Below are 15,746 nucleotides of genomic sequence, written 5' to 3'. Positions count from 1 at the left end.
TTATAACCATTTCTGTCAACCCTGGGGAGACTTGGTAGGATTAACGACTTTTGATTTACTTTGTATTTGAAGATTTTTTTTTTTCTCCATCTTTGCTCAGCTAGTGGAATCCATGATGAATTCTCATCTCCAAGGGGTAAGCTGTTTTTAGTAAAGCCCGGTAGCTGGCTTATGACTCCTTAGAAATAGCACTGATTCCTTTCTTCCCTTGTGTTTGTTTCTTCCAGAATGATAGATCCCTGTAGATGTGCTCAATTATCATGCTTAGGTACTGTTAAGCATGTAATAGTTCTAGTTTTGTTCACTTAAGTTATAAGTATCTGAGCTCATATCAGAAAAATAAGCATAATTAGCATTCTACTTGTTTAGTATGACAAATATAGACCACTAAACCTAGAATAAAGAAATTGAACAATAGAAGACAACTGGAGGTCATATGAGGATGAAGATTAGAGTAGAAACAGTGTTTCTGAGAGAGCAGCATCTGGTATGAGCACCAGATTGGGGGCAGAGAACAGAATTTTGTAGATGGATATTTTGGAAGTGGGTAGTTTGAGTAATGATTAGATGTAAGGTGTTCTCTCATCTGTGGGTGGCTCAATGGAATAGAGATGAAGGTCATTGTATTTGAGAAGTTATGGGATTATAAAATTAAAGAAATTGTAATAGCAAATAAATAGAGTACACTCAAAAGAAAACCAAATGAAAAGAAAAAATAATTGTTCCTCTCATTGCGTGCACGTGTCCTGTTTTTTAGCAAGAAGGTACTTCAGTCACTGTTTGCATAAAGCTTAACAAAAAGTATTAAATGAATGCCATATTCAGATCCTTCCCTTTATTTCTGGAAGGAAAATCGAAGAAGAAAATTCCCATTCTGGTCTACTGAGAAACCACTATTTAATTAGCATATTAGCATCTCATAAATTCCATATATATACATACACACATAATTATTATTATTGTACATTTTCTTTTTTGAAATGGACGTTTGTATGTGTTGACCAAAAAGTGGGATAAAGTTACAGTTTTGTTTTGAAATCTTTTAGAAAGGCATAGTTTTATTGCAGTTGTGAATCTCCTTAGATTTTTAAGGAGGCTGCTTCCAAGGATGTCATTAATAATCTTCTCAGGTGCTTATAAAGCATGTGTCTGTCAGCAGAATTAGAGAATTACCCAACTAGAGAACAGGTTTCACAGTACCCTGAGACCTATTTTGTTCATTAGAGAGGAAAATGGCTGGTTTTAAGTCTAAATTGACATGCTTGCTAATTTCAGCAGTAAAAGCTGTTCATTGTGGTCAGGTTTAATTTAGAGCCTGGTAAGGTTCAGATTAAAGTTGATCAAGTTACTTCTACAACAGACTTCTTAAACGAACTTTATAATCCTAAAAGAATGGGAAAAGTATAGCCATCATTGGGTTATGTATCCAGAATTTAGAAGCAAAGAATGGCCTGGTTGTTTGAGGATGGATTAATATTAAATCAAAGAAAAAATGATGATAAAGATAATCTTTGCTATATAAAAATTTCCAAGTATCAGAAAACACAAAGTTTTATTTAAATTGCATAAAACATACCTAATGTATTCATTCACTGCTATATCCATAACACCTAAAACAGTGCCTACACTTGATATTTATAAAATGAAAAAGGTGAGTGAGTAAATGAATGAAATTGTGTACTTTGCTAGCTATGTGTATATAGAGGGGAAGATTTGACTTTATGGTTTCTGGGTAAGTCTGTTTTTTAAAAATGTATTATTGAATGTATTAAACATTTAAGAGTCAGGAATTCCAAAGTACCTTCTGAGCTTGCTGTGTCACAGGTGACCAGAGTGTAACATTCTAATCCTGGAAAACATCTTATTTCGTAAACTCTGTCTGCTACTATATGGTTCCTACTTTAGAATTTATTCAGTACTCTCCAGCTGACTTATGCCACTTACGTCAGTAGCTGTCTTTGGCAATTTGTTCCATATTTCAAACACACTTTTGTGTAAAGAAACCATAAAAGTTAGAAACCTGAAAATTGGATTTTTCTTCTGAGCAATCACAGCTTACAAATGTGGAAAATTTGTTAAAAGTTAACCCCTCCAATTTTTCAATAGAGAGGGGAAAATGCTCAAAATAGATGTGTGATGTTTGGATAAGTTCTTCCCATTATTTTAACACTACTAAAAGCAATTGAGCTCAAATCACGAGGCCTACCTCCCTACCTCTTCACAAAAAAACACTGCAGAATGATCAAAATTTGGCCTTTCTAAATACAAAAGTGTTTAGAAAATCAGCACCAGTCAAAGGGCATAGTAGATAACTGATTTTCATAAACATTACCATCTACCACATTTCACCTCTTCACTTTCATTGGCCTCATGTGGTAGTAGAAAGAGCATAAGATTTAAAACCATAAAGACTTCTGGCTTAGTTATTAGTGTGGTTATTAGGAGACTAAAAATGAGAAAACATGTGTAAAACATCTGTCACATACTGGTTTTAAACTAATAACAACCAATAAAATGTATTCAGTTTTAGTACAAGAACAAGGGAGGTACCTTACTTTTCCTGAAACTTCTTTGTAAATATCACTGGGATTTGTGCCCTTAGTGTAGAGAGAGTAGATGACAGAGTCAATAGATGGACACTTGAGGGAAGGAGGACGTTGCTACCTATAATTAAATATATATTGTATGGTCAGACCACTCAAGATGGCTGTTCTCTTGCTCTCAGTACATCCCCTGCCCGACCAGTGCCTGTTTCGCCTGTATCTTACCCACGTGACTGACCTTCCTGCGTACTTGCCCCAGGCCCCAGCTGGTGATTGTTTTCATCAAAGGGGCGGTGAGGGGCGTGCCCCTCTACTGGTTTCCCTGGTAACTAATGAGCCCACCTGATGTCATTTCCCCTATAACTGGCCATCTCCCCCCCCACTCCCCCACCGGGAATGAAGACTGCCGCCATGTCCTGCCTGCCGTCCGCTACACACGCTGGGGTGTTGCCTCCAAGACCTTCCTTCAGACAGGTCAGCTCCCTCATCCATTAAACCACTGATGTCTCTGTTGCTGACTCCGGGCTCCTTCTTCAGTCTTGAGGCTGGGCAAGCGCAGGCCTTGTAGGCCTGCCGGGTGCAGCCCAACATATATATATATTTGTTGGCTTCATTGTCTTTGGTACTTTTATTATAGCAGTATTAAAGTCAGTTGTAAGACAGAATACAAATATTAACTTCTAGCCTGATGCTTTCCAAACTTGCCTGATCATAAAAATTAAGCAGAGAATTTGTTAAAAATGCAGATTTCCAGCCCTCCTCCTGCCATCTAATTCATTCACTCTGAAGTGAGGCAAAGGAATCAGGTGATTCTTACTAGAGTCGATTTTGGGGAAAGACTAATTTAGCTCATCTACATCACCTCATTTTATAGGTGAGGAGTTTCAGGTACAAAGAAGTTAAGTAAGTTATATCTCTTAAATCACTTCTCTGCTTTTTCTGTTTCTAAAATATACACCTTAATTTTGACACTGCACAGAATGAGATTACGGGTATAGATAGCTGTCTTTCTCTTACATACATTGTCATAATTCAAAATTACATTTTTTTACTCATGGCACTCATATGTTGGTTTAAGTAAACCCAGGTACTCTGAAATGACTCTGTCTAATCTCTTAAATAGTGAAGCAAATCCATAATCAAGATTTTCACTTGAAATATTTTTGGTATCTAAAAATGAAACACATTTCTTGTTAAATTGTTCTCTGTAAAGCCTTACACATTAGAGATTTATATCTAGTAACATCTTTTTTTATTTCTAAAAGTGCTTTGGTTGGTTTGAAAATTACACTTTACTTTGTATTCCATAAAAGGAATGCACAGTGCTGGAGAACCTCAATATTGTTATATCTGTTCCTTCAGGCAACACTGCACGATTTGGAACAGAGGCGCCCCCAGTTGGAAGAACTCATTACTGCTGCCCAGAATTTGAAAAACAAGACCAGCAATCAAGAGGCTAGGACAATCATTACTGATCGAAGTAAGTCTTTTCGTAACGGGCGCGTGAAACTTAAGGAAACATGTACGAAAAGTTTCTATAATGACTTAAGTTCATAAACCTCCATCACGTTTATAAGAATAGTCTAAACAGTTGTATATTAAAACTATTGTAACTAAGATTTTTGGTCCATAATGTTACCTTTCAATAACTGAATGTAATTCCGTGGAATAGAGAAAATATAATTTTCATCAGTCCAGACTTATGTAGTTGCAAAGCATGGCGGGGGGCTGCTGTGGTGAGCATAAATGTGGCAGAACATTTGCCCCTCACTGGTCATTTATCTGGGCTGGCATCCGTGGAGATGCCATTCTCTTCCCTCATATCCTTGGTTGTTGGTTCAAGCAGGCAGTTGCTTCCTGGACCTTCTTTGTTTCCTGTCTGCAGTGGCACTTTCAGATCTAGACGTCTCTCTGCTGCTTGGATGCCCTCATTGTGTAATATCAGAGATCGTTGTACCATTCCTCATGCCACACTGGGGTGGGTGGGAACTTTGAGAGGCTGTTTAAGGCCCATCTGCCTAGACATTGCACCTACTCTTCTTTATACGGCATGATTCAGAGTGACTGTGCATGAGGTCAGGAAGAGGGATAGAGGGAAGGGTAAGGGAAACTGCTTTCCATCCTGTTTTCCTCAGAGGCTCTCCTCAGACATAAGGCCCAGGTCACCTCTGCTATCAGATTCTCTTGGATCTCCCTGGGTTTCCTCCCTTCCTTCCACCTCCTTTCCCTCCAGGGATACATATCAACATTAAATTTTCTTACTTCCCCTGCAATGCCCACTCGTTTCCCCTCCCACATCCAGAGGAATCTTTTCTAGTGCAAGAGTAGGGAAAACCTTTGTTTAATCATCTTTTTTTCCTTCCAAAGCTTTTGTCTTATACCAGGCTTAGGCTTTTGAAACTTAAAAACCAAGAGTCTGTGTCTTCATAATATACATTCTGTTGTGTCAACACTTCCCTAAGGAAGTAGAAGCAGAATGTCTGGCTGCCAGTATGTTGGGGGAGGGGAAAGAGTAACCAGAATCGAAGGTTAATATTTGGAAAATATTATTAGTCATACTTAACATTTATTAGGTAAATAGTGATAATAGCTCTTATTTTATTGAGTACCTCCCAGGTATCAGGCAGTACGTGTTGTGTGTGGTGTGTGTATTTGTACGTGTGTGTGTGCGTGTGTGTGTAAAACCTTTACAAAATCCCGTCAGCTAAATTTCATAATCCCCATTTTATAGATGAGGAAACAGTTTCTGAGAATGGTTAAATTGTTCAAGCTTACAAAATAAGCAAAGAACAGAGCTTAGAATTTGCAAATGTCTCTTTCTGGCTTAGAAGTGTGTGTTCCTTTCAGAATGTTTACCACGTCCCACCTTGTTTTGATGTTTTTGTTAATGACCTGAATCACTAGGACTAGGACTAAAGACGGTTTCAGTCTGCAATTATGGACATTTTGATTCACTTCCTGGAGACATTTCCCCTTTCAGTTGTAGCGAATATTAGTTAAAATAGACTCTTCTTGATTTTGACATTTTAACTATTGTTGATTAAACAATGTATTTGGATATATGCTAATGTATTTGGATATATGCTAATGTATTAGTTAGGTGGCAGTAGCCACTGTAACAGGTAAGCTCTCAAATCTTGGTAGTTTACCACGGTATAAGTTCACTTTTTATTCTGGTGTATTCCTAAGTAAGCAGCACTTAATGAAGTCATTCAGGAGCCCAAGCCCCTTCCAACATTTGTGTCCAGAACATCAAAGTGTTATGCATTTAATGAGCAGGTGAGCAACGAGTATTGACCATTGGAATTTATTATGAGCCAGGCCTGGAAGTCGTGCACATTACTTTGTTCATAATCTGTTGGCTGGAACTTGTCACATGGCCACATCTAACTGCAAGGGAATCTGGAAAATAATGTCCAATGTTGAGCCCAGGAAGAAGAGAAATTAATTTGGCAAGAAACTGGTCAGTCTCTTCCACAGCTAATTTGGACAAGAAGAATGCACTTAAGTTCTATAGTTCTGTGTAATGTATAGAATGCCATTTCTAAAACCAGCAATACAAGAGCAAAATTGCCTTGTAATGACCAACATAGATAGCCGTCCAACTGATAGAGTGTTCCTCCCTCAAACTGGAACCATGAGGCTTCCCCAACCAGGTTGATACACACAGGCCTAAAAGAGTGAGTGATTTATGAGACTGAATTCCCACTACACAGTTAAGTGCTCTGTTTCTTGCCTGAGAAATATAGAAATTGGGCTAAGATGTTTATACAAATCCAAACATACTATATAGAAAGTCATTTGTTGTTTTACCAATGAAAAAACCTTCTTTTTTCCCCCAAGAGGAAAATAACACTCATTTGTTTTACAGTATCCATTCAGCTTTGTCTAAACATTTTCCATTATCCCTTGCAATCCTTTTTAAATATTGTATTGACTTTTTTTCATGATGTAGAGTAAAATTGAGTGACTGGAGGGCAGGTTTGTATATCTCTGCTAATATCCAGTGATTTGAATAGTTCTGCTTTTCTAAGCTTTTGTCTTTTAGGAATGAATGCCTTTATGAATATTTGCAGCATAGTGGAAAGATTCCAACCCAAATGGTCCAAAAAAGCATTTTCTTAAAATCAAGTGTCTGTTGAGACATGTCATGTTTCTTATTTAGAGCCTAAGCCAGAATCTTAGTTCTAAATATGCCTGGAGCCTCTAATGCTGGTACCAGGATAATTCTGACAAGATATGTTTATCTAAACAATGTCATTTGCAGCCCTGCTATACTTCAGTTTATCTCTCCATTTGAAATCAATAAAATGGGAGGGAGATTCAGTACTCGTAAAGTTTCAGTTGTGTTCAAAATAGAATTTTTCTTAGTATAGATTTGGTTTTCAGGGAACGCGTAGAAATAAGATACTTGCTCATAAAATTGTATTTTCTTATTTGAAGATTTCAGTATTCCTTTTTTATTGCCCTGAAACTTCTAGAAATACTTAAAAAGGAATCAGCTAAATAAAGAAAAATATTCAGTAAGTATATAGTACTATATTGAAACATGGTTCCCTCCTTGGTAAATCCCAGTTCATAACTTTGAACAGTTGGGGAAATCTGTACATAGTTATGATATTCTGTCAAGAGAAAAGGCCAGTAAAAAGCAATTCTTCTCTACTAGTAGCTGGGGCTGCAAAATACCAACCATGTATCACTGTATAAAACTGTTTCCATGGTATCTGTTGTTTTCAGGTGATTATATTGATGGAAATCATGTTGTAATAATCTAGGTGAAAGAATAAATTTCATTCTAAGAGCATTCAGGTAAAAAGTTCTCCTCGCTGCTTCTGATGGTCAAACTGCTCATTTTCCTTCAGTTGCTGAATGTGTCAACCATTCCTGGTCATTTTCTTCTGTAAAAGGGCTAGGTCAGGAGATCAAAAACAGATAAGAAGGATTTAAAATTGCTTCCTTGGAGGTTTCTGAATTATGCAAAACTCGTGTTCATGTCCGGTACTACTGCAAATCTTAGTACCGTAATACCTCTCATAGCAGTAAGGAGGATATGGAAAAAAAGAACTGCTCTCTTATTGTTCTGTTTATTCCTCAAATAATATTGGTGAACATGGCTCATCTGACAGTTGTATTTGAGAACCTTGCTTCTGTAGCTTCTCCCTCCATAATCCCCACCATTACCATTTTAAAGATCTGTGGCAATAGCACTTATAGGTTTTAAGGGCAGGCTGCCTGGGCTGGCCACTTAGGACCTTTGTGACCCTGAACAAACAACTAATCTCAGTAAACTATCTGATTTCGGTTGCCTGCTCTATAAAATAAGATTACTTCTGTCCACCTCAAGGTTGGGAGAATTAAATGAGTTATTACATGAAGAGCACTTAGCTCCTGGCCATAGTAAGAGTTCAATGAATGTTATCTCTTGTTGTTTTAATTATAATCTAATTGGGTTGTTTGAATGCTTAGTGGGAGAGCATTTAAAGCATTTAGTAAGCTCTTAAGTAGCTATCTGATTTTTCCACTACCCACCACATGCCCCCCAAAAAAATGGAGAGAGAGTTTTAGAAGATCAAAAGGAGAAAGTTGCTTTGGAAAAGATGGAATAAGATATATAAATAGAATTAAACAAATATTTGGAAAAGCCTTCATGTGAGTGATACTACAAAAAGCAAGGCAATTGATGTAAGCTATTTCCTTTTCAGTATTTACTGTAACCTTAGGAGGTGGGCATTATTATAGAGACAGAAAACTGAAGCTCAGAGAGCTTAAATAACATGCCTGAGGTCCTAGTAAAATGTCATTCGAGGGACTAGGATTTAAACTGATGTCTATATAATTCTAAAGCCTGAGGCACATCAAATAGTAAGGGCCTGTTAGTCAAAAAATAGAAAGATTTATTTGAGAACTTAAAATATTAGGAGTAACCTCAGTTTACTATAATATGAATATAATGTTTTACTGCTCCCATTTATATTGTTGTCTTCTATGCATTTGCATGTCTAATTATAGGATTGTCTCTTACATGTGTTGGAAATGCGCAGGATAGTGAACCTCAGTAATCTACTAGCTGTTCAACCTTGACCAAGTAGATTCACTTCTCTAAGCCATGGTTCCGTCATCTGTCATTTGGGGATAATAATAATACTTAAGCTGGTAGGGTGATTATAAAGATAAAATTACATGATGTTTCTAAAGTGAAGATCTGGCACATATTAGATGCTCATTAAATGGTAGATACTATCAAGATGAGATGAATCTGGTACAGAGGAACTGGAGCTGGGAGAATATGAAGGGGAAATAATATATGGCCTTTTATTATCTAACGCAAGGGTGGAACTTCTAAAACAAAATACCAAGTGTTAAGAGAGAGTTGTTTCTTTTAAAATTATTTTTTCAGCAAAGACTTTTTCAAACTAGTCCAAAATTCTTTGAGAAATTTGGTGACATCATGTAAGTTTTAAGAGAATGAATTTGTATCGTATTTCTTAAAGAGCTGGTGTACAGGGCTGTAGAGAAGAGAATGCTCTACTGTATGAGAATAAAAATACTCTCACAGGATTTCTGAATTAACTGGCAGTTTTTTAGCAGCTTTGTCAACCCATCATTCATTGCTGCAACCAAATGTAAGAAATACTTCATGGTGAAATAAGAAGACTTATTCTCCACATTTTTATGAAATCTCTATTGCTAATGAAATGCCAGCCAATATCTTCCTCTCAGGTATTGTCTAGTAGAGAGTTGCTTATTTTAGAAGAAGTGGAGTCAACCATATAAATTTCTTTCTTTTGACATCTAGCACCTGCTGTCAACCTGTTATAACTACAAGCAGCTCTCAAAGTTTACATCCACCAGGATGCCGCTGGCAACCCAAGAGTTCAGTTCAGTAAATATTTGAATGCTTGCTCTGTGCAAGTTAACATCAGAGGTGATGGAGGGGATACAGGGAGGAATGATTCAGCCTTTGTCTTAAAAGAGCTAACAATCAAATGTGGGTATTTGGACAAGTATATCCGGGCAAGGCAGTCTACGGTAAGTACTTCTGTAGAGAAGTATTACAAAATGCGGAGAGAGCGCTCAAGAGAAAGGGAGATTGGATCTGAATGCGGGGGTCCTGGAATGCTCCCAGGAGGTTAAATTTTGTCTAAAAATCCTAAATTTGATTAGTATTTTGAAAAGCAGAAAGAGGTTGGAGAGGGAAGGATATTTCAGGAAAGGATGACAGGAGAATACATAATTAGACTTAGGTTAGCAATGGTGCGACGGATGAATTTGTAGGAGTGTGTGTGTGTGTGTGTGTGTGTGACTGTGAGCACATATGTTGTGGAGGATAAGACAGTAAATGAAGTCAGTGAGAGCATTAGCCACAAGAGCCCGAGCTAGAGCAGTGGCAGTGGAGTGAAAAGAAAGAACTGAATTAAGATATGCGGTGGAGCTAGCATTAACAGTATTTGGACATTGATTGGATGTGTGGAATTGAAGATCTAAGAGAGTGCTTACCTCTTCAGATTTTGAGATTCAGTTCTTTGGAAGATGGTAATATCATAACCAGAGACAAACTCAGGAAAAGGAGTTGATTATGGGTGATAAAATAATGTGTTTAAGATACAGCTGATGTCCAGAATGAGAAATGGTTGAAAACACAAGAGGAGATTTCAGGGGTGAAGTTACTTCTACACAGATTTGGAAGTTACCTGGAGTGGTTAAGCTTGCATAGAGATGGGGTGTCAGGTGAAAGAAAAAGCAGACCTAAGGAAGAGCCTGGAACTTGTCTTACATTTAAGGAATATATTGATAAGAAGAGTTAGCACCACCCCTCCCAGTGGCAACTTGCAATATAGATGCATTTAGACAAACACACACTGAAGAGTGAGTTTATAGGTTTTGCACTGTATTTTGTTTTCTGTATCTTCTGCAATCCAACCAGTCTAATAGTGTAAGTTTTGGTGCAGTGGACCTCAATGTTATACCAAGGGTTAAACAAAATATCACTTCCTCAATCCTACTACAAAAATAAGAGCTTTACTACATTCTGTCTATTATTATTATTAATCTTTTCTTCCAGTGTTGTTATTTGCTAGGAATAGTAAGTATATTAGTCAGCATTCTCCAGAGAACTGCATGCGCACTCTCTCTCTCTCTCTCTCTCTCTCTCTCTCTCTCTATATATATATATATATATATATATGCATACATATTTATTTATGTTTATTTAATGTACACACACTCATAAAGAGCAAAAGAGAGAGAGATTTTAAGGAATTGGCTCATGCCACTGTGGGAACTGGGAAGTATGAAGTCTTCAGGGCACACCAGCAGGATGGATACTTAGAGAAGAGTTGATAGTACAGTTTTGAGTCCGAAAGCCGTCTGGAGGCAGAATTTTTTCCTTTTCTGGGGATCTCAGTCTTTTCTTTTAAGGACTTCAGCTGATTGGATGAGGCCCTCCCACATTATGGAGGCTAATCTGCTTTACTCAAAGTCTACAGATTTAAATGTTAATCACATCTAAAAAATACCTTTACAGAAACCTCTAGGGTGATGCTTAAATAACTGGGCATCGTTGTCTAGCCAAGTTAACATATAAAATTAACCATCACAGTGAGGTTCATAGTGCCATGTGTTTCTTCACATATAAATTTCATGATTCCTTTAATTTTCATTAATATCCATTCAGTAGGGTACCTGGAAATATATATTACAAAATAGAAAAAAAATAGAAATGATCTTTAACATCTTGATAAATTTCAGAGCTCCATTAGAGTAATTATAACTCATACATTAAATTTTTTTTACCTATAGAAAACAGGTGTATGTGTTTTTTCTTTATAGAATTTTTCTTATGTTGTGTTAAACTAATACTAAATATCTATGATGAAATAATTCTACTTTAATGTATCTCATTTTTAATTTTATAAGAGATTAATATCAAAATATATTTGAAAAGGATTTAAAATCCAAATTAGCTGCCATGACTATATATAATTATTAAACTTTCATGTGAGTATGTAATCGGAAAAATAAATTTTATTTAAAGTGATGTAGCTACAATTATGAACATAAATAGTGTTTTCTACTAATTGCTTTTTTTAAAAATTTATTTATTTTATTTATTTATTTTTGGCTGTATTAGGTCTTCGTTGCTGTGCGTGGGCTTTCTCTAGTTGCAGAGAGCAGGGGCTACTCTTCGTTTCAGTGCGCGGGCTTCTCATTGTGGTGGCTTCTCTTGTTGCGGAGCACGGGCTCTAGAGCGCAGGCTCAGTAGTTGTGGCACACGGGCTCAGTAGTTGTGGCGCATGGGCTTAGTTGCTCCGCAGCACGCGGGATCCTCCCGGACCAGGGCTCGAACCTGTGTCCCCTGCATTGGCAGGCGGATTCTTAACCACTGTGCCACCAGGGAAGCCCAAATTGCTTATTTTTTTCATTATGTTTCTTTCTAAGGGGAAAGATTTGGATTAGCAAATATTCTATTCACTCTATTCAGTTTAAAAAACTGAATACGATGAACATAACTATTAAATAAACCAATTAAATAAAATGATTTTTTTCTTTATGATATAATAGAATAAAGATGGTGATGAATAAATATAAAGAATCTCACACTCAGACAAAGTGAGCTGATAAGACAAATACAAAACAGAAAGAGATGTGCTCACAGGGGGAATTCCAGATTTTCATAGACTAGCATTTTCATCTTATGGCATGCTGGGGCATTGCAACTAAAGACCTGAATTTCTCTTATATTTTGGTACCTCTGGGCATAGGGAGGGCTGTTACTCCCTGGTGTACCATGCACTTTAGATGAAGCTAAGCCAAGGGTTAGATATGTGCTATGGACTGCTCCTAAAAGATTCCCTCAGCTCTCCTCAGGTGTTGGAAGAGTGTAGGGGTTATTTGAGATCTACCATTTCTTTCTTTAACAAATGCCCTCATTAATCATTTGAAGCAGCGTAACAAATTGTTTGCCACTAGTCTTTATTCTGCTGTACCTGCCTTAAGGGAAGCATTCATGAAGTAAGGAGGATTAATGGATTGTGAACTTTCTGCATGCAAAGGACAGAGCTGGGCTCATTCTACTTTAGCCAAGAAAAGGAGTTTGTGGTTACCTACTGCTGCAAAACAACCCCAAAACTTAATGCCTTAAAACAGCAACAATCATTTATTATCTCTCACAGGTTGTCTAGGTTAGGAAATCACAAGTGACTTGGTTGAGTGGTTTTGTCTTGGGGATTTCTCATGAGGTTGCAGACAGTAGTCACCTGGGGCTGCAGTCATGTGAAAGCTTGACTGGGGCTGGAGGATTCACTCCCAAGGTGGCTCACTCATGTTGTTTGTGAGGTGGTGCTGTCTAGCTGGTTCTTCTCTACATGAGCTTCTCCATGGGACTGCTTGAGTGTTCCTGCAACTTTGTGGCTGGCTTCAAGAATAAGTAAAGCATGAGTACAAGGCAGAAGCTATAATGCCATTTGTGACCTAGCCTCAGAATTCATACTATAACCCACCAAGACTTTTCTATAGCTGCTGGACATGTTGATAATTATCTCAGATCCACTCAGCCTAGCTCCACATGGAGAATATGGGTTTTGGAAAGAAAGCTCTTGAGTTTTGGAGGCCTACCAGAAAGACCTAGGCAGCTAGCAGTTGGTTGTGGGATGATGATGATGATTACTTTTATGTTTGTGAGACAAACACGTAAGAATGTCTTTCCTTAGATTCATTCTAAGAGTAATGTGGTGCTAAAAGCAATGAATCTAAGATGGGAAGATGTGGTTTAAGTCCTGGCTCTGCTGTTTAATGACAACAGGACCCTTGGCAAATTATTTAGTCTCTCTGACCCTTTGGTTTTTCATCTGTAAAATTGGGCCCTGATGCCTTCTGTACCAGATTGCTATTAGGATTAAGTGGAGTGACATCAGGAAAAGCCCTTTTCAAATGGCAAATCACTACAAAAATAACAGTGTCTTGGTCATCTTGGGCTGCTGTGACAAAATACTATAGACTGTGTAGATTAAATAATATACATTTACTTCTCACAGTTCTGGAGGCTGGGAAGTCCAAGATCAAAGTGCCAGCAGATTTGGTTCCTGGTGAGAGCCCCTTCCTAGCTTGCAGAGGGCCAATTCTCAGAGAGCAGGAAGCTCTGCTCTCTCCATCTTCTAATAAGAACATTAATCCCGTCATGAGGACCGACCCTCATGACCTCATCTAAACTTAATTACTTCCCAAAGGCCCCATCTCCAAATACCATCACATTGGGCATTAAGGCTTCATTCAGCATGTGAAAATTGGGGGGGCACAAACATTCAGTCCATAACATTCAGCTATCTTCATCTTTGACAGTTCTGTTAGGTCTGCTAGGTATCAACAATGACAAAGCCCTGCTATAAGTGTAAGAGTTTTTTACATTTAGAAAATGGGTACATGAAGATTGAAAATTGTTCTTCTGTCTATACACAGAATATTTAGTACTTGCTCAAGAAATTTTCCTTCACTGAGAGTGCTGATTCTCTTAAATTCCAGTCAAGGGCCTTGGGAAAAAATAGGTTCTACATCAAGATTTTCTAAATGAAATGCTTTATGATATTTTATTCAGTATTAAGATAAAGCAAAAATATTTATGCAGGACATTCTATTTTTATGGTTTCCAGCTACTGCATAGTCTTTTTTTTTTTATTCAAACAGAAAGTCACAAAAATTATAATCATCCTCATCAGTTCACTCAGTCCCATGTAATTATTTTTTTTCATCTTGATCTTTTGTTAGCACTTTTATGAATTCATCAGTTTTCCATTAGAGTTCTGAAAATGCTTATTCATTCAGTTCAGCAGTATAGTCGGTTACCAGAAACCTGTGCTTATCAGAGTCTTTTCCATGAATTCCTTGAAGATAAAACCCTTTTATAGGAACATTTTTGCAGAAGCATCAGAGTACACCCAGAACTGTCTATAAATGACAAAAGACTTAAAAATGACCACGATTAAAGATTTGATGAAAGTTCATAATAATACAATTGACAAGGAAATTTAGTTATTTCTGAGATATACATTTTAAAATAATAACTAGACTAATGACTTATAACATTATACCAGAACATATAAGATTTTTAGGAATTTCATGTAATGTCTGAAACATTTATATTAACATATTTCCATACAAATAACCCAAAGAAAGTTTAGTATTAGTTTTTTTAAATTTTTTAATTTAATTTTATTTATTTTTTTATACAGCAGGTTCTTATTAGTCATCAGTTTTATACACATCAGTGTATACATGTCAATCCCAATCGCCCAATTCATCACACCACCATCCCCACCCCCCCGCGGCTTTCCCCCCTTGGTGTCCATACGTTTGTTCTCTACATCTGTGTCTTAACTTCTGCCCTGCAAACCGGTTCATCTGTACCATTTTTCTAGGTTCCACATACATGCGTTAATATGCGATATTTGTTTTTCTCATTCTGACTTACTTCACTCTGTATGATGGTCTCTAGATCCATCCACATCTCAACAAATGACCCAATTTCGTTCCTTTTTATGGCTGAGTAATATTCCATTGTATATATGTACCACATCTTCTTTATCCAGTCGTCTGTCAATGGGCATTTAGGTTGCTTCCATGACCTGGCTATTGTAAATAGTGCTGCAGTGAACATTGGGGTGCATGTGTCTTTTTGAATTATGGTTTTCTCTGGGTATATGCCCAGGAGTGGGATTGCTGGATCTTATGGTAATTCTATTTTTAGTTTTTTAAGGAACCTCCATACTGTTCTCCATAGTGGCTGTATCAATTTACATTCCCACCAACAGTGCAAGAGGGTTCCCTTTTCTCCACACCCTCTCCAGCATTTGTTGTTTGTAGATTTTCTGATGATGCCCATTCTAACTGGTGTGAGGTGATACCTCATTGTAGTTTTGATTTGCATTTCTCTAATAATTAGTGATGTTGAGCAGCTTTTCATGTGCTTCTTGGCCATCTGTATGTCTTCCTTGGAGAAATGTCTATTTAGGTCTTCTGCCCATTTTTGGACTGGGTTGTTTGTTTTTTTCATATTGAGCTGCATGAACTGTTTATATATTTTGGAGATTAATCCTTTGTACATTGATTCCTTTGCAAATATTTTCTCCCATTCTGAGGGTTGTCTTTTCGTCTTGTTTATGGTTTCCTTTGCAGTGCAAAAGCTTTGAAGTTTCATTAGGTCCCATTTGT

General features: G+C 37.2%; 1 protein-coding gene across 3 annotated transcripts in view; it reads left to right on the top strand.

Annotated features, from left to right (window-relative positions):
* DMD (dystrophin) overlaps positions 1 to 15,746 on the top strand; it is a 1,714,964-nt gene that overhangs the window by 1,085,404 nt on the left and 613,814 nt on the right. For all 3 annotated transcript variants that reach the window (XM_061178412.1, XM_061178413.1, XM_061178407.1), the window contains one exon: positions 3,906 to 4,023. In XM_061178412.1, coding sequence (XP_061034395.1) covers positions 3,906 to 4,023 — 118 coding nt within the window. The remainder of the gene's footprint in view (positions 1 to 3,905; positions 4,024 to 15,746) is intronic.

Source organism: Eubalaena glacialis, chromosome X (assembly GCF_028564815.1).
Source record: "Eubalaena glacialis isolate mEubGla1 chromosome X, mEubGla1.1.hap2.+ XY, whole genome shotgun sequence".
Classification (NCBI taxonomy): Eukaryota; Metazoa; Chordata; class Mammalia; order Artiodactyla; family Balaenidae; genus Eubalaena; species Eubalaena glacialis.
This window is presented reverse-complemented; position numbering and strand designations above follow the sequence as displayed.